Source organism: Protopterus annectens, chromosome 11.part0 (assembly GCF_019279795.1).
Source record: "Protopterus annectens isolate FY-2018-M chromosome 11.part0, PAN1.0, whole genome shotgun sequence".
NCBI classification, from domain to species: Eukaryota; Metazoa; Chordata; order Ceratodontiformes; family Protopteridae; genus Protopterus; species Protopterus annectens.
In genome coordinates this window covers 1,266,846,639-1,266,867,159 of record NC_056745.1, presented here as the reverse complement: position 1 = coordinate 1,266,867,159, position 20,521 = coordinate 1,266,846,639, and the positions used below count along the sequence as shown (strand labels likewise).

The following is a 20,521-nucleotide window of genomic DNA, read 5'->3' as shown; positions in this document are numbered from 1 at the left end:
AAGGCTCCGAGGCAGATGTCGGGGCCGAGCTCACCAAGGCCGAAGCCCTGAGGGGAAAAGCGGGGTCGGACAAGGGTCCGATGCCACTCACCCCCTCGGTGCAGACCAGGGAAGCCCGACCACCGGATCCCTCCAAGAAAGGTCTCGAGGAGGAGATAAGAGTAGAAGCTGAAGGAGCAGAAAGGGGTGGTATCTGCCCCACAGCCGTAGCAGTGACTATTCCCATAGACTCTGGCTCCGAGCTCTGGAGGAGAGTCGAAGGAGGAACTTGAAGAGGGTGTGGACCAGTAGTAGTCTGTTGAGACGGACTATGAAGCATTTGGGCTAGTGCCTGTGATTTTAACCATCTGCTAACCACTCTCTCCAAATCATGGTCTGAGAGCCTGGAAGACCTAGATGACCTAGATGATCGGCTCCGATGGCTCCGCTCCGAAAGAAGAGGAGAGGTCGGAGCCGACAGTATCGGCTCCAAAGAGGGAGACCTGGTCCGCTTCCTCGATGGAACCATCGGAGCCGAAGAACCCTCGGTTCCAGACGGAGCCGACAACTTATCGGCTCCCAGCCTGGTCAAAAGCAAGGAAATAATGGTATCGGAACCGGTCGGCGCCGACACCGAAGCCTTAGCCACATGGTGGTCGGAGCCGGTCGGAGCCGACACCAATGTGGCAGTTAAAGTATCGGCACCGATAGCCATCGGTGCCGAAGATTTAGTCAAGATAAGATCAGCTCCAGCCGGAGCCGATCTCGACTCCAAAGGAGTCGGAGCCAGGGCCGAAGGCTTAGTAGCAGAAGCCTGGGCCTTGGAGGTCTTAGAGGGCTTGCCCGAAGAAGACTTAGACGGGGAGCCCTCCGGTTTAAGAAGTCCTCTCAAAATTAATTTATTTCTCCTTTCCTGCAGGACTCTCTGGCTGAAAGAGTGACAAATAGCACAGGAGTCCTGCAGGTGTAGAGGTCCCAGGCAGTAGATACAAGAAGTGTGACTGTCTGTCAGAGACATCTTCTGACAGCACGAGTCACACTTCTTGAAGCCTGAGACCCTCTGTTCTTTGGACATAGTGATATCCACACAACACACACAGTCCCAGATTCAGAAATATTTAACTTAAATGGGGAAAAAATAAACCCACACACACACCCTGACAGGAAGGGATGGGAGGGGATTGAAGGCCCGACTAAATAAAACAACTAGGGAAACAGTAAAACTAGAGCTAAAGACCCTACAACTAACTAAAAGTGACTAAAAATCTAATAAGTGAGAGAAAAATTAGGAATGGGGTGACTAAAATTTGTATAACAAATTACTTACCAAGAGCTGGTAAAAGGAGTACCTCATCAGCAAAGCGGCAAACGAGATCTGGGTACTTACCGCCTTGCATCATGGGATATGGGGCTGCCTCGAGCTGGTAAAAGTGACTCTCGAGCTTAGCAAGTGCCGAGTCGGAGCCGAGGATCGGCTCCGAACCCATCCAGCAAGAATGAAGGCGAGATTGACAACTTAACATCAACAGGTTTTGCATTACCATGAATTTTCTGAAGGGTATGAAGTCTAAAGCTCAAATGTCTGTCATTTTCTAACTTCAGTCTTTAATGATCTGCCACTAAGTTGCCATAAAACCACAATTTTATGAAAAATTAACCAAAAATATGAGGCAAAAATCTGTATATCCTGCAAAAATCTGTACAGTTGAGAGGTATGATTCACACACTTGTCAGGTAAAAATTCAGAACTGCAATACAGCACTAGCCTCTTATCTTCAGTGATGCCTCGAAGTAGCAAAACTTGGCCTTTTTTCTTTAAATGCTCATGCAAGAAACAGTAGGTTTCATACTACATACCATTTTGTCTCTGAATGTTCAGATGTGCATGCTAAGATCAATATCTGGTCAGCTTACCAACCTTAGCCTTGTTTAAGTCTGTTGTGTGTTGGTTAAAAGGAGGTCACATCTCTTGGTTTTCTCACCTCTTAATCAGCAACAGTATCCTCTCCCTCTAAATAAACACATAATGATGATAAGTCGGTATCAATGGCATGTTTTGTATCTTGTAAGTAAATATTTGTCCAAGGCTATCTTCTGCATGTAGATAAGGCAGACAGCTGACATCAGACTGTTGTAAACAATGCTGGGAATCTACATTCAACTAGCCTGCTGGTACCAAACAGTTGGTGGGAGGCTGGAACAGAGAGCTGTTGGCTTCATCTCATGGGCAGGGGGACTGTCTAGCTAATGCTGACTGGCTCCCATTCTGGTGAAGGCTGATGGCAAGGTGAACAAGAGTAGCAGGTACCAGAAAACATGAGCAGACAGCCAAACTCCTGCATCCCTGGGAATTCTGATGTAGAAGCTCTTGGTAGCACTGCATAATCATCTGAAGAATTCAAATTAACAAACAGTAAAAAGCCCTGCCAACTCCTATTTTTACATCATAACAGAACATTCGAATCTCCTTTCCATTTAACCACCACTGAAAACGGGACAATGTGCCAGCTACAAGGACAGATGGTGGACATGTGGAAGAAAAGCCACTCAATCATAGTACAGCAAAAGAAATGGGTGCTGGAACATGTCTGACAACTGAAATCAAATGGATCTAAAAATGTATACAGAGTCCAACAACAGTGTAACAAAACATATTTATGCAAGCGTAGAGTGTTTCTTCCTACTTTTCATGTAAGCTTGTATATCCAGAAGTCAACACAAAGGATTAAGGCAACAAGCTGCTAACATGCTTCTTCATGTTGTCCACAGCTTGACTCTGTTTCCATTTGCCTGCTGAGTGACTCTGAGTAAGTCACTTACCCAATCAGTGCCCTTGGGCATCCAATGCATGCCAAGTAACTGTGATCTCAAACTCATCTCAGCCTGACATTTTTAATAAAACATAACGGTAAAAAAAGAAGCATCTGGGTCATTGGATAGCCAGCATAAAATGACATAACTTTCAAATACCGACTGCTGTGCTTTAATGTAATACCTGGGAATCATGTGACATGTCACGGAACTCAGCTTTAAGTTTTAATTTAGTGGGACAATTTCAATTAGCCTAAAATGGCTACCAAGACAATAAAAACAGCAGACTGCTACAACGCAGCTGATGCAGCAACAATTGTGAGCTAAATGTAAAAACACCTTTAAGGCTTAGTTAAGAGATTGACTGCTCTGCAGACCTAAATACTTTAAATAAAGCCACTTAAATGTCTTTTTTATTTGATTAGGTGTTGAACCATTTGCTCTTTTTCACTCTGGTAGCCTCAGGGTTTCCTAGAATCTTCTTCTTGTACTGATCCACTAGCTTGTTAAACTTATCCTCTTCTTTGTTCCTGAATTTTGGCCTAGACGTTTTTGATACCTACAAAGAAAAAAAAAATTCTGTTAACTTAAGCTGTTTTAGATGGACTTCACAACACTGCACAGCTCAAGCTTAGACACTGGTTTCTGCTGTAAACACTGTGATTACGCCTCTTTAACCCTTCTCACTAGTTTTATGTACAGTTTCACTGTGTTGCTAGGATATGCCAACTCATGTTGTGTTCCTTTCTTAAGCATTAGTTACAAACTATCCCAACAGCACGTAACCATCTCAATAACTGCAAAGGCTCCGCTGCTAAATATTGGTAAAAATAAGCTTTTAAGGGAAGTTTTCCAGAAACAGTACATGCTGTCAGACAAAGATACATAAATTCCTGTAATTTCCAGATATGAAAATGTTTAAGAACTGCTTAGTCATTTCACTCCGTTTTTTAGAAAGAAAATAAACAACATAAAATATTAAGGTAAATATACTGAGTGGAGTGTCATCACAGTCCAAACAGCAATCCGGACAACTGTTTTCCCACCCTCCTCACACATACGACTCACCAGACTCACATTTCAATTAAAGGGAAAGTCCATGTTTTTCTTAATGGATATCAACACAAAAGTCTACAGTTTCCTTAAACGGAGTACATATATGTTTCTTAGAATTCTGAGACTCGAATGCAAGGCTAACTTATTTGTGTATGTCAAATTCTTAAGTAAATCAACATCAGTAAATTAAAAAAATTACATATTTTAACAAATATGTACAGTCCATAATACTTTCTGTAACAAAACCACAAAAGTATAAACACCTTTACATTCATAAAAACAAAATTCCTAATCAATAACTTTTATAACATGTAGTATCATTACTCTATTATATTGACAGTTCAATGGAAAATGCAAGTATTCAGTCATGCAGCTGCACATATTAGAAACTATATCAAACTTTATCAGCTATTCTCGAGTACAACAAAATACTTCATTAGTAATCAAAAACATGACCTATATGGCAAAATCTATTAGGGGGATAACAGTCGGGTTACCGTTCAATACAAAAAACACTTAATTGTCTTGCCAACATCAAATACTTATTCCAAAACATATAGAAATTTCAGAATATACTACATGAGTAATGGAGGCATCAATAAGAACAAATGGAAGTCTGAATCACTTATGAACATACTAACATTCCAGTAATACTCCAAGTCTTTGATGAAAGTGGCTTTCTCGCTGACTTTTCTTCCTCAGAATCAATACACGTCTCTTGCTATGATACACCACTCCAAAGATCAGGTGGCTGTGTTATGCATCTAGTACAAAAATGCTACAACTGCACAACAGTACATTTATTTATTTTTTATTTATTTAACATTTGTTTACAGGGAAAGTCGGACTTGGAACAAAGACAATTTTCAGTAGAGGCCCAGGGAGAAATGCTCCAGATGCATGTGTTTGTAACGCGGCAGGAAACCACAGCACCTGGAGGAAACCCACACAAATGCAGGGAGGACATGCAGACTCTACACAGAAGGCAACGCAGCAGAGAATCAAACTGGAGAACCTCTTGCTGTGAGGCGACAACGCAACCACTGCACCACTGCACTGCCCACATGAAACAGAACCAAACTATCTGTGAATAGTTACAAGTAAGAAATTCAGAAAAACTCTGTCTACATAAAATCTACGCCTTGCTACAGTCTAACACTCAAGTACTCAAACCCACATGATACTAGTGAATAAATAAACGCAACTTTATCCTACCTAGGAAACCACAACTTAGAATGGCACAGACCCAATCATAGCTAAATCTCTTATGCTCCTTAATAACATCTCAAATCATAACTTACTCAATAAAGCCACCTAAACTCAAACAGGGACTATTTACATAATGTCAACCTGACAAGCATTTCATATAAGTAAACAGCAACTTTATCAGGTCCAAAACATATAAGGGACCATGACCCTATTCACACACTACAGACATTAAAAAACTTTCTGAATAACATTAATCTGAGGTATTTTCAGAATGCAAATTTTAATGCCATTTAATTAGTCTTAACCAGTCACTGCTGTCTCACTCATAACCTATTAAATATGGGCTTACAATCATTCACAATCTTTTTCTTAAATATATAAAATACATGCTGCCTGTCAAATGTTGCAACATAAAAGTTCAGCACTGCCCAAGGCCGACAGAAGAAAGAAAGACGAGTTCTCCTCTTCAATATAAAACAAAGTACAAATGAAGATCTACTCAATGATAAAGTACATTTTTGTCTTTTTATACGACTTGGACCCAAGAGCTATTAAAACAGCTAAATGCAATTTCTTCAGAAACAGAAAAGAACCTCATAATACACATAAAGCTAAACATTGGCAGGACTTGAAACAAATTTTAGTGACTTTCACCAGTTTTGGTGGCATACAGGGATAATGCCCTGACTTTGTCCCAAGTAAACCAAGTTTGACTTGCAGCTCAGGCACAACGGAGCTGGAAGCAGAGGAAGACTGTACCCATCTCTAGAGAAGGGCAGAGCAAAACATAACACACATGGCTCTTCTACTTAAATGCTAATACCCAAATAATCCTTCTGTTTTTAGATCAATATACAAAGTAAAACCTCTACCAAAAACGCTTGAAAACATTTTACAAATAGCAGAACTTATTTATATAAACATAATAGTAGTACTACCACTGCTCTCCTAACTACAACTGCCAAGATTCACTCAAGTATAAACCCATGAAATAGTAACATTTCTATACTTCCAAAAGTATTCAACAATGCAGCTTTGACAAATTCTGTCTGAACTCCTAAAAGATAATGGACCACTAAACTACTTTAGAAATTACTTAAAATATCACACTGGAAAAGTGCAAGTGGTAATTACCCTTTCTGCTTCATGCACAGTTCCTTCAAAACTTTTTTTTTGGGGGGGGGGGTATTTTTCCTCCCCATCAGCTGACCCCGGTGCTGCCTCTCCTTGATCACTAAACTTACCCATTCTGACACCTCCAGACTAGCTCTGTATTAGCACTTGGGCCAGCAAGGAGATCAAGGCACCATAGGATAGCATCACATTGCTGCTGTGGCTGAGAGAGATATTTTCCCTCTATTTTTAAACTCACCCCTGCTCCTGCCAGTGGCACCCCGGGGTGGGACATACAATGAGTATCAGAGATGGATTGCAGCTCATTTCCACAAGGGGATGATGTAATCAGGATGCCCCATCTAACCAGAATTTTACAGCCATTTCTCTGTTTTCCACCAGGGAAAATCAAACCATGTTGTGATCTCCCTTTGCAAGGATGGGTACATCTATCCTCCCCTGCCAGGACGTCAGACACTAGAGATGCTAATCAAACCTGGGTCACGTGCTGTATTCAGAGCTTTATCCCTCTGCACTATGGCACTGATGAGATTCAATACTTGATGTCATCTTATTTTCTCTTTTCATAATTAATTTGCTAAAGCTCTTCATTACGTATCATACTTTACACAAACAACTCCTTGCAAGCTCAGAGAAAATTCACTAATTCAGTAAAAGCTACAAAACAACTTTGATTTAACATGGCGGCTTTCTTTAATGTACTCATAATGTTGGTGAAAACAGAGAATTTACTGGATTATTTTTTTGTTGTTAAAAGTTCATTGTCTATATATGGCACGGGTTGCAGGGGGGTGGTATATGACTCAGAGCTCTCTGCTTTTTCAAAGAAAACCATAACATCTTTGAGTTGAGATGGACATGCCCGCACCTGCACAAGTTCTGCCCTGGGGTACTACAATCAAGTAATACAGACAAAAACAATATGTGGCTCTTCGTAACAATTGTCCAAAACAGACCTGTTCTGATAACCTGAGATCTGGATCTTCTGTGCAGTAAATTACTTGTAAAATATGCTTGTGCACACAGATATAATCATCTCACACTCTCTCTCTCAGTACTTCTACAGAAAAAAATCCTTTCCTAGTTCACAGCAATCTACAAATAACTACTCTAAACAAGAACTTTTAGTTATGTACTCACCATAACTTCAGATGTTTGGGATCCATCTCGCCTACATTCTGACTGATGGGTTCGAGCCGATCCTCGGCTCCGACTGCACGCTTATGCCAAAGAGCGAAGTCTCTTATTGGCTGAGCTTACTATATCCCAGGATGCACCACTACCAGTCCCCCAGATCTAGTTTGTCCGCATACATGCACACATGCACGCCTTGCTTATATAACATCGTCAGATGAAACAAGATAAACAGTAGAACTCAAAACCGTTCAATCTCTTCTGATCTCCAAGGCAGGGGGAAGGAGGGTGGGTATTAGGAATGTAGGCGAGATGGATCCCAAACATCTGAAGTTATGGTGAGTACATAACTAAAAGATGTTATGTGATCCTATCTCGCCTACATTCTGACTGATGGGACAGCGTCCCTAGCACCTGAATCCTGGGTGGCTCACTGGAAAACACTCCTGAGTACCGTGGAACCAAATGATGCTCGTCCTTTAGATGCCACATCCAATTTGTAGTGGGAAATGAAAGTGTGCGGATTGGACCAAGTAGCCGCAGCACAAATCTCCGATATAGCGAGCTTGGAATGAAAAGCTATAGAAGTAGCCATAGCTCTGGTAGAATGAGCTTTGATAGATGCTGTAAGTTTCTTATTCGAAGAAGAATAAGCCTGAGTTATGCAATCTCTGATCCATTTGGAGATAGTAGCTTTTGTGATGGTTTGACCCAATTTATTATCTGAGAAGGACACAAACAACTGGTCTGACTTACGAAGTTGCTGAGTCCTGTCTAAATAAAAGCGTAATTGCCTGTGAACATCCAATTTATGGAGAGTGTATTCTGCTTCATTGGAGAATTTTGGGAAGAAAACTGGTAGCTCTAGAGATTGTTGGAGACAGAAACTAGAACAGACCTTTGGGACAAAGGATGGATTAGGCCTAAGTGATACTCTATCCTTGTGGAAAATCAAGTACGGTGGTTTAATAGACAGGGCTTGAAGCTCTGAAACTCTTCTTGCAGAAGTAATTGCAACTAAAAAGGCAGTTTTCCAAGACAGGTATTTTAACTCACATGTAGCAGCCGGTTCGAAAGGGGAAGATGTTAATGCGCGAAGCACCAAATCAAGATCCCACGGAGGTGCAGGATGAGCAACTGGGGGTCTTAACAGGCCCGCACCTTTAATGAAAGTTTTGCATAGTCTGCTGCTCATTAATGGAGGATCCATGGATTCGTGGAATTTAGAGATAGCCGCTAGTTGGACTTTAATAGTAGAGACAGAAGATCCTTGATTAAACAGGGATGATAAGAATTTCAAAACCTCTGGGATAGGAGCAGTGATAGGGTCTAAGCCCTTGAGTTGAGCCCAGATAGCAAACCTCTTCCACTTACTGAGGTACAATTTGTTAGTGGCGGGTTTGTGGGTCAAGATAAAATGTGAACAACTTCCGGGTCTAGTGTGTGACTTCTAACTAAAGTCGGAAGTGGAGGAGCCAAGCTGTCAATTTCAAAGATCAAGGGACTGATGCTGATGTCCCGACTGATGAATTAGCAGGTCCGGAATTAGGTCTAAAGTCCACGGATCGTCCACCGCATGCTTCTTCAGGTAAGGAAACCATACCTGACGAGGCCAGTATGGGGCAATCAGTATCATTGCGGACCCCAATTGAGAAGCTTTTGAATGACTTTGGAGAGAAGTGGAATCGGAGGAAAGGCATAAAGTAGCCCTGTTGGCCAAGGTTGTGCTAGAGCATCCATAGCTGGTACTCCCTGATGTGGGATCAGTGAGAAGAACCTTTGGCAATTGGTGTTTAGTGGAGTTGCAAATAGGTCGCAGCACGGCGTCCCCCATCTCCTGAAAACCTGAGCTGCTACTGTTTGGTTTAGAGACCACTCGTGAGGAGAGAGAATTGTCCTGCTCAATTTGTCTGCCAATATATTTGATTTTCCCGGAATGTGGGTCGCTACCAAGAAGCGGTTGGTAGCTACAGCCCATTCCCACACTCTCATGGCCTCTCTGCAAAGGGGGTAAGATCTGGTCCCTCCTTGTTTGTTCAGATACCAGACCACCGACATGTTGTCTGTGTGGATGGCGATGATGCCCTGAGGAAGGAACTTGTGTAAGGCCTGTAGGATAGAAGTACAGCCCTCATCTCCAACACATTGATGTGGAGAAGAGCTTCGCCTGGAAGCCAGGAGCCCTGAACTAGCCTGCCCAGACAATGCCCCCCCCACCCTATCTGGGAGGCATCTGTCGTCAGGGTAACTACTGGAGAGGGAATAACAAAGGGGCTTCCTTGATTTAGATTGGATGTCTGAAGCCACCAGCGAAGGTCCCGTTTGCATGTTTCCGTAATCATGATGTGATGATTGAGGGAAGATCCTGAAAGGACCATTGAGTTGACAATAGCCACTGAAGAATCCTCATGTGCAATCTTGCCAGAGGAACTAAAAGAACCGTGGCAGACATTGAGCCTAAAACTTGTAGAACCATCCTGGCTGGGGCTTTGGATCTCGAGATCAGAGCTTGAACTTGGCCCTGTAAAGTTTGGATCCTTTCGCCAGGAAGAAAGACGCGCATCAATCTTGAGTCTATCTCTGCTCCTATGAACCTTATGCGTTGAGAGGGCAGCAAGACAGACTTTGACCAATTGAATGTAATCCCCAGGGTAGCACCCAGGATGATGGTGGCTTTGAGGTTGTCCATTAGTAGATGCCTGGTGGTGGCAGTCAGGAGCCAGTCGTCCAGATAGGGAAACACTTGGAATCCAAGACTTCTCAGGTGAGCCGTCACTACTGCCAAACACTTGGTGAACACCCTGGGGGCTGTGGTGAGACCAAAGGGCAGAGCACAAAATTGGTAATGACTGACTCCCAGGCTGAAGCGCAGATACCTCCTGGATGCCTGATGTATCGGTATGTGATAATAGGCGTCCTTGAGGTCTATGGAGCACATCCAAACATCCTTCTCCAACAATGGGAGAATGGATTGTAACGTGACCATTCGGAATTTGGATTTCGTGACGGATTGGTTCAGTCTGCGGAGATCCAATACTGGTCTCAGGTCCCCTGTCTTTTTTGGCACTAAAAAGAACCTGGAGTAATTTCCTGATCCGATCTGGTCTGTGGGGACCGGTTGGATGACTCCTTTTCTAGCAGCTTTAAAGCTTCTGCGGCTGCCATTTCCCTTTGACTGGGTGGTGGGTCCGGGATTTTTGGACGGTGGGGGAAGTATGTGAATGGGATGGTGTAACCTCCGGCAATGATCCGAAGCACCCATCTGTCCTGAGTGATTGACTCCCAGGCTTTTAGGTGCTTGGCAAAACGACACCCGACTGGCTCCGGAGCAGCACAGCCGGGCAATCCCTCATGATGTGTGGGAGGCTGAAGAGCCACGAAAGGACTCATGGTCTCCAGAATTGCGGGCCCTCTGCCGCCTCTGGGACGGCGTCTCCCTGAAAAATTTCCCCGTCCTCTGCCTCTGGAAGGGGAATCTTCCTGCTGTTGGGGGAAAAACTTACGAGATTTGCGGAACCACATTTCCCCCCCCCCTTTACCCTTGGGGTGGGGCCGAAGGGAGTGGAATAACGGGCACCTATGGCAGATAAAGTTTTTCCCTCTTGCTCACAGCGGTTAAGGGTGTCTTTAACCTTGGGTCCAAACAAGGAGGACCCATCAAAGGGAGCGTGAAGGAAGACTTGAAGGCCTCCATGAACTGACACAAGCGGAGCCAGGCTTGTCTCCGTGAGCCACGCCTGTGCCTGCCGCTCTACCCGCCCCTTGCCGCATAGGAAATGAGCCTCATGGACGAAGTTAGAAATTGACGTAAGGATAGCCAACTGAGAGCTAACCGACTGGGCTAGCTGCTCAGGTAGGTTACCCGAGAGGGAATCTGACAACTCCTTGACCAGATCCCTCTGAAGCCTGGTAAAATGTGCCAAATAATTCAGAGACCTTAAAGTAAAGGCCGCTGAAGTCAGGGTGCGCTTCCCGTACCTGTCCATACTCCTAGACTCCTTATTAGGAGGATGGACGGACGTTGAAGCCTCTGCCACGTCCTGTTGTGTAGCAGATGCCACCACCATGGCATCTACAGCCACGCCTTTAGTGAGGAACTCCTTCTCGGGGGGAGCAGACAAAAATTTATTTGGACGAGAAGGGACTGGTTCCACGGTATCTGGATGTTCCCACGCCCTTCGACAAACTAAATCCAGAAGCTCGTCGAAGGGCGGAGACACCCAGGAGGCGGAGGGCTGAGCTGACTACGGACAGGGGAACTGCCAAAGACCCAGTCTCCACGCCCAGGGAAGGTGCCGGTAAAGCCGGAGAGATGGCCGAAGAGGACTTGGCCAAGGCACTCCTCATGGCTCTGAAAGCCGGACCCCCAGAATCCTGGGAGTGTCCGGTCCCCGGAGCCGTGATAGCCGACGGAAGTCCCGCAGCAGCACCGAGGGGAGGCTCGGAACCAGCATAGGTCCCAAACATCACCACCGGGTCCAGCCGAAGAAGTCCGTGTACCAAACTCGGACCCGAAGGCCCTGGTTGGAGCAAGGGTCGGAGCCGACCCTAAGATCTCCACCGGCTCCAACAGCACCTGCTCCGGAGCCGGGCAAGCAGTCGGAGGAGGAATGGCAATGGGGTGGGCCAGGGTCATCGGCTCGAAGCCAACTGGGTCGGAACGAAACAAATTTTGGAAGACTGGGGACTGGAACAGTCTTTGGAGCACCCTGTCTATATCAGAATATGACATCCTCAAGACCGAGAGGAAACTGAACGGGTTCGAGATGGCCTCTCCAACGGCCCCAAAGGACTAGGGGACCGGCTCCGAGGTGACTCGACAACTATCGGCGCCGAAGGAATACACACACCAGATTCCATCGGTGCCGAGGTGGACTTCGGCGCCGAGGAGGAAGTGTCTGGGCGCGCGACCCTTGTTGGCTCAGAGTCCAGTGGAGCCGGCGAAGGTGACCGCCTCGATGCCCCAGCCATCGGCTCCGAAGCCAGAGGAGTCGAGACTGGTGGCATCGAGGCAGACCGTTCCATCCTCGGCTCCGAAGTCGGAGCCGAAGGAGAGGCCTGCCTATGTCTCTTGGCGGTCGGATCCGACGGACTGGTCGGAACCGACGCCCTTTTCTTTTTAGCCGGAGAAGGAGAGGATGCCAAGGCTTCTTCAAAAGAAGGTTTAATTAACCCCTTAAGAATTAATTTATTTTTCCTCTCCTGGAGGACCCTTGAGGAAAAAGCGTGACACACGCTGCATGACTCCTGTAAGTGTTTTGCACCTAAACAATACACACAGAGCGAGTGATCGTCCGTGATGGACATCTTAAAACTACATTTCGTACATTTTTTAAAGCCCGAAGGCCTAGGGTTCTGAGACATTATGAAAGAGAAATTCAGTAATCTGACAGGAAAAATACAATTTACTGATTTACTGACCCCTTAAGTATAGGCTAACAGTTATCGCTAACAAGCGCCAATGACAGGGAACTTTGAAAGCCCTGTAAGAACAAACAGAGCTACAAAAATATTTAAAGCCTTTTGCTCTATATGTAAGTTATAGGAGGGTTGACCGACCGGGAAGGCCCTAGATGAAGGGGGCCTACCAAACTCAACCCAATCACACAACAAAAGTCTTCAACAATCCAACCAATCACTACAACAATGAGAAGAATAGCCGTTAAAACAGCTTTTTGAGGCAAAAACAGCAAAAAACTGACAGAAAAAGTTAGTTAAATAACTACTCAGCTCAGCCAGCTCGAGACCACGTCTTCGCAGGTTAGCGGCAAACGAGATCGGGGGACTGGTAGTGGTGCATCCTGGGATATAGTAGGCTCAGCCAATAAGAGACTTCGCTCTTTGGCATAAGCGTGCAGTCGGAGCCGAGGGATCGGCTCGAACCCATCAGTCAGAATGTAGGCGAGATAGGATCACATAACATCTTCTAAATTCAAAATTACTTTTCAGAACGCACAGAGAATTTGCTGTATAACAGCCTTTTCATCCCGCAGCATGGTCTGCCATGTAAAAACAAGTATTTCATTTTCTTTCTATACATCCAAGCAAGCATCACCGTCAATCCTTTATGAAATTTAGGAAGTACTACTTAATGTGGAATGATTATTTTCAAACGATTACACTGTAATTGACATCCTCTAGCATGTAAACCATACCTCTCGCGCATACCGAATTCCTCAGAATTTACCAGTTTTGAGGGCAAAATAATGGGGTGTCATGAATTTCTGAGTTGCCCCATTAATTTCAGATTTCTTTACTTTATTTACAATTTTAAAGGGACACACTCTCATTGCTAAAATCATACTTCTGCCTCTGACCAAAGCAGAAACACCACTTAACAAATCCCCTCCCTGTTTGTGACATGATGACATCCAAACAATACCACCCACGACAATAACTGTTTAAAATGCGTGTAAATATGCATTCCATTCCTGTGGGTTCCCTGCTTCACATCCTCCTCTGTACTTATTTCTTCATTTGGTCTAGTAAATACTACATCATGCAGTATCTTCAAATGTGCAAATGTTTGACATGGTTGGTAGTGGCATGATTATTGTTTTAGGACTACCTCCTTTGAGACAAATGCAGAGGCTATTTTTTTTCTTTTTAAGGTCGATCTGTGACTTGGAATAAATGCAAGCTTCTGCAGAAATTATAAAGCTGTCTTTGTTTTTCAGAAGCTAAAAGTAGCTGAAGATCTCTTTTTTAGAAGGGAAGAACTTACCCCTATCATTGATTACAGTGTTACAGGAGCATTTAAGTTTATTTGCTAGTAGCCAAAAAATGGCATTTTCCGATGCTCATTGTAGGATCATTTTTAAACTATCTAGTTCTTACATGTTGTTGCATGCAAGACAATCACACTCAGTCCCTAACTGGCTGCATGCATAACTTTACAGTTTCAGTTAGTGCTTGCCAAGCGTTTGCTGTGCAGGACCATTACAGACCTTACAGTTTATTTTCTTATATTAATCAGCAAAGCTGCTAGCGGAGGACTGGATTTTAAAGGGGGGAGGTGCTGCTGACAAAGACGAGAAGTTGGATGGAAGATCAGCTTTTGGGTGACAAATTAACTGGACAATGAAACAAGAGGTGGAAGGTAAGTTAAGTAACATATAAAGTTGTTGGGTGAAGTGCTTACTCTTGAGAGGTTTGTAGAAGAACTTTCGAGTTTTTTAAACGCTTACAGAAGGTAACGTACACACTGCAGAAGTAAGTGGAACAGTAAATGAAAGGAAAGCCAAAAAAATGTACATGTAGTCACTGTAAAACAGCAGAGGGAGCCTTGTCAGCCTGACTCCTGCACTCTTGGAAGGGTTCAATGGTCTGACAATGGACCTTTCTGGATGGTAAGCAGCTGCTGGCATCTTTGACAACTGAAAGGGGACTCAGGGTCACCTAAATTTAACAAGTTCTTCTGGGAAGCCTTCAAAATTGTGCAGAATGAGCAAAATATACATTATTGGCAAGCCGTCTAATATGCAGTTTTGCATCTTTTCTGCTGCTAATGCTTTTATGTTGTAATGGAGTAATTGTAAAAACATTCATAAGTAAAGGGGAATAAACTTCATGGCTAACGTTGCTTGCTGTACTCTGGAAGGGATCTCACTTGTAGAATATGAACAGCCAAAGCATGTGTTTCAAGGGAATTGAGTATGTGACAGTTTGCATAAACTGAGATGTACCGAGTACTGTGAACTCTGAACTGTGAATAATGGAAAAATACTGAACAAACAAGAGTCTGCCTGAAAGCAGGAAATGTGCCTTTTATGGAAGCATATCCAATTCTCTCTTCTGCCTGGAAATATGATGATGTGAATTGCATTATGTTTACGGGTAAACCTTTAATTGGTTAATTGCCCTGTGTAATGATCTAATTGGTTCAGTTTTATATTTTTGTACTGTCCGCAATATCACCAGTATATAAGCTTGTTTATTCCTTTGTTCTGGGAGTCTCCCTGGTGCTTTCCATGAGGCTCCCGCATGTGTGTACTGTTAGTTAATACAAACCACAAACCACTGAAGGAGAGAAAGAACTATTTGTCTTCACTTTTAAAGTATTATGAAACGTAACAATTGGTGCCGTGACTCGGATCTGAATTGGGAACAAGCTGCAGCAGTCAGGAAGTGAAAGAAATACTGCTAATGAAAGGGCCCATAACAGATTTTTCTGTTTTTGCAGTGTGTTCTTACAACCCAAGCTGCGGAAGCCCTTACAAATGCCTTCTATGAACACCTCCAGGACTGCATGGATCAGGCAATCCCAAATAAAACCAAGACTCTTTCCACAAAGGGCAAACGTCCAGTCTGGTGGACCCCAGCCATTAACAAACTTTACAATAAGAGGAGAAAGCTATTACATGATGGAACAAAATCCATAAAAGGGAAGTCACCCCTGATCATTATTAGTAAAAAAATACGAGCACTCATAAAATCAACTAAGGCCAATTTTGAGAGAAAAATTGCCATGGATTCAAAGGACAATCAATAGGCCTTTTTCAGCTATGTTAGGAACCTGGGTGGAAACTCCCAGATATGCTCAGAATCAGTCCAAAATGATACAAAAATCACTGAACCCACAGACATTGCCAACATACTGGGAGACAGGTTCAGTGCAAACTTCACCCCCCTCCCCTAAAGGAGAGATAACTATCCCAGCCGAGTGTAGCCTCCCAGACATCTCAAATGCGCAGGTGAAAGCTGCTCTCTCTAAAGCTAAAAACACAGCATCAATGGGACCGGATGGTGTCCCCGGCTGTGTGCTACATGAGCTAAATGAGGAATTAAACCCGCACATAAGGCAGTTGTTTAATCTCAGCCTTACCACAGGATACGTGCCCAAGGAGTGGCGTATGGCAACTGTGGTCCCACTCCACAAAGGCGGTGCCTCTACGGACCCTGGTAATTACCGCCCCATAAGCTTAATAAGTCTAGTCTGCAAAGCTATAGAGAGGATCATAATGGAGCTCATAAACAAAGATATAGGGGACTTGCAGACATTGGACCCGACCCAGTTTGGCTTCAAGGGAAGATCATGCCTTTTGAACTTGGTCGACTTCTTCGAAACAGTCACCAAGGCCATTGATGAGGGAAAGGCAGTCCATACAGCCTACCTTGACCTTGCAAAGGCTTGACACAATACCCCACTCGGGTATTGTAGAAAAAGTTACCAGCTTAAATGTAAACCCATATGTCACAAGATGGGTTGCAAACTGGCTTAAGGACAGAACCCACAGGGTTAGAGTTGCTGGCGCTATGTCAGACTCCAAGCCGGTCACAAGTGGTGTCCCACAGGGCTCGGTCTTTGGCCCCTATTGTTCGGCATCTACTTCTCAGAAGTACAGGCCAACATGGGAGGACTTTGGCTGACAAAGTTTGCAGATGACTGCAAACTGGGCCATAGTGGAAAGTGCATCGGACACGGATATCCTTCAGAAGGGACTCACGGAAACAGATAGCTGGTGCCAGAGCCATGGCCTGAAGTTAAACGCCAAAAAATGTATAGTCATACCCTTCGGGAAAAACAAGGTAACCCCAAGCTACCATTTAGGTGGCAATCCACTAAGCACAGAAGAGGTTATCAGGGACCTGGGGACCCAGGTTGACAGTGGCCTTTCTTTTGACACTCACGTTGCTAAAGTGGTTAGAAAGACCTTCTACATTGCCCACCTGATCATGAAGGGATTCACATCCAGACCTAGTGAGGTCATTGTTCCCCTGTACTCTTCACTTATCAGACCAATGATCGAGTACAATGCCCCATTCGGGATGTATCTCGCCCGACATCTGCAGCAATTGGAGAGACCCCAAAAGTTTCTCACCAAAAGGATAAAGGGACTCCAAAATCTGTCATATGCTGCCAGATTGAAGAAACTCCAGCTCTATTCAGTCATACCGTCTGCTCAGAGGTGACATGTGCCTGACATACAAGGCCATGTCCAACCCAGAATTAATGGACATGCTCCACCTCAAAAATCCAAATCCACCAAAACCACTAGAGCAAGTGACTTAAACCTTAGCACGGATATAAATAGGACGTGCTGGAGGGATAGATTTATCACTCAGAGACTCCCTATGCTGTGGAACAGAGTCCCGGTCCATGTGAGGCAGAGCACCTCGCTGGCTCTGTTCAAGAGAAATCTTGACCTGTGGATGGGAGATCGTAGGTTTACCCCGGGAATCATCTCTGTGTCACTGCTGGACAGAGGCACAACAAACTAATGGGTACAGTATTTTTTCATATAAGGGGTGGCGTAAGCCACAAAAATTCAGGCTAGGCTTATAAATGCCTTGGGGCAGATAGCCTAGTATAAACCTATGAACCTATCTCTGTCTGCCTGCCTTAAAGATTTGAAAATTTTTTGTGCAGTAGAAAAATATATCAGTTCTCTCATTCAGTCGTTTTAAGGTAAGTGGCATGCATTTTTTCTCTGCTTTTAAATGTGCAGTATGAGAGTGGGGTTAATATGGAAAATACTGGCGTCATACGTATGAAAGGAGGAATGAGAGTGGGGTAATAAGACGTTTTTATAACGCCTTAGCTAAACCTGTGTTAAACAAGTATAGCTTCTTGTATGAGAGTGGGGTAATAAGATGTTTTTTATAACGCCTTAGCTAAGCCTGTGTTAAACAGATATAGCTTCTTGTATAAGAGTGGGGTAACAAGACGTTTTCATAACGCCTTAGCTAAACCTGTGGTAAACAGGTATAGCTTATTGAGTGATAGTGGGGTATTGTGTGAAAATAAAAGCGAGTGTGGGAAAAATAAATGAGCCAGAAAAAGGTACACCAGCTGGTTATAGGTTTTAAAATGTGTCCCGGGACAGTTGTATGTTTTTAAACCAGTGGATCGCACTAACTAAAAATGACGGTAACCTTGCCTTTCCTAAAAATGGTAGTTTTAATAAAGGTATATTGATTAACTTGCAAAAGAAGTTAAAAAAGAAAAGAAGATTATCAGGGTTGTGTTGGGCAGCTTTTAATGATTGCATGTGTGAGGCTAAACAAAGGTAAAAGGACTCGGTCATCAGTAGTCTTAAGGATCATCATCATCCTCTTTCGGCTTTTCCCGTTAGGGGTCGCCACAGCGGATCATCTCTTTCCATTTCTTCCTATCCTCTGCATCTTGCTCTGTCACACCAACCGCCTGCATATCCTCTCTCACCACGTCCATAAACCTTATCTTAGGCCTTCCTCTTTTCCTCTTACCTGGCAGCTCCATCCTTAGCATCTTTTTCCCAATATAACCATCATCCCTCTTCAGCACATGTCCAAACCAACGCAATCTCGTCTCTCTTTGCTTTGTCTCCAAACTGTCCAACATAAGCTGACCCTCTAATATACTGATTTCTAATCCTATCCATCCTAGTCACACCGAGTGCAAATCTTAACATCTTTAACACTGCCACAGCTCTGACTCCTGCCTTTTTGTCAATGCCACTGTCTCCAACCCATATAACATAGCTGGTCTCACTACCCTCTTGTAGACCTTCCCTTTCACTCTTACTGTTACCCGTCTGTCACAAATCACTCCTGACACTCTTCTCCAGCCATTCCACCCTGCATGTACTCTCTTCTTCACCTCTCTTCCACATTCACCATTACTCTGAACTGTTGATCCCAAGTACTTAAACTCGTCCACCTTTACCAACTCTACTCCCTGCATCCTCACCATTCCTCTACCCTCCCTCTCATTTATACACATATATTCTGTTTTAGCCCTGCTGACCTTCATTCCTCTGTTCTCTAGAGCATATCTCCACCTCTCCAGCGTCTCCTCAACCTGATTCCTACTCTCACTACAGATCACAATGTCATCTGCAAACATCATAGTCCACAGGGCCTCCTGTCTGATCTCATCTGTCAACCTGTCCCATCACCACTGCAAATAAGAAAGGACTCAGAGCTGATTCTTGATGTAACCCCACCTCCACCTTAAACAGATCTGTCACTCCCACTGCAGTCCTCACCAGTGTCACACTACCCTCGTACATATCCTGTGCCACTCTTACATACTTCTCTGCCACTCCCGACTTCCTCATACAATACCACAACTCTTCTCTAGGCACCCTGTCATATGCTTTCTCCAAGTCTACAAAAACACAATGCAACTCCTTCTGACCTTCTCTGTATTTCTCCAATAACACACTCAGAGCAAACATTGCATCTGTAGTGCTCTTTCCTGGCATGAAGCCATACTGCTGATCACTAATCATCACCTCCCTTCTTAACCTAGCTTCTACTACTCTTTCCCATAACTTCAAGCTGTGACTGATCAGTTTTATCCCGCTGTAGTTACTGCAGCTCTGCACATCACCAGGATAAACATAAAAAAAAAAAGAGGCTAAAGGTTTGGTTTCCCACTGTGTTTCTACTAACATAAACAGTTTTGTATTTTAAAATAAAATAAAGAAAATTTATACAGTGATAAAAAGGTTTTAAATGCATAAATGCATGTGCACATCCATTTGCTAGTTACATGTATATACATATCTGTTGCTATAATATATGTAAAAATAATATAGTCAGTTAAGTACATGTATTTCTCTTTACTAGCATACAGACATTAAAGAGTTAAAATGGTCTTTGCTAAAAACATGGAATCAAATAAAGCAGCATTCATTCATACAATGTAACAAATTCAGGTACAGCTTGAGACAAGCTGAATGTTCAGTCATGCTTCAAGGACTATAAATAAAAATGCAGCTGTGAGACAAGGCACACAGCATTCAACACAGACATCTGCATTCCATTTGCATCATTCTAAACATGAAAACAGAGGCAATTACAATATTTCATAAATAAAATTTAAAGGAAAAAAAAATGCTACATGGGTGCAACATTTGCCAGAAATTATGTTACTACAGGTAAAAGCTACCCCAAACACAAACAGCAGAGAGCAAAAGAGTGACTTTTTCCTGATTTAAGCATTTTTTCTGGCTTTTTGATTATTTACTGCTTCGCGACTGCATTTTCGCCTGTTTATACAGCTCTGCATTCTATTTAAACTGTTTTTGTGTTGATTAACTGTTTTGCACTTTTAAAAAGTTATTTGTTGCTTAATTTTACCTGTAGGCTAACACACTCAAGTGCGCTAGCCGTTTAAAAGCATTTACTGTCTGTTTTTCCTCTGTTTTCTGCAAAAAGAAAAAAAAAAAAATCTTGTTTTCCCGCCTTACTGAACTAGAATAGTCCAGTC

General features: G+C 43.6%; 1 protein-coding gene across 1 annotated transcript in view; it reads right to left on the bottom strand.

Moving 5' to 3' along the window:
* Nucleotides 1-2,857: 2,857 nt before the first annotated feature.
* RBM28 (RNA binding motif protein 28) overlaps nt 2,858-20,521 on the bottom strand; it is a 1,154,212-nt gene continuing 1,136,548 nt past the window's right edge. The window contains exon 19 of the mRNA XM_044088621.1: nt 2,858-3,349. Coding sequence (XP_043944556.1) covers nt 3,212-3,349 — 138 coding nt within the window. The 3' untranslated portion in view covers nt 2,858-3,211. The remainder of the gene's footprint in view (nt 3,350-20,521) is intronic.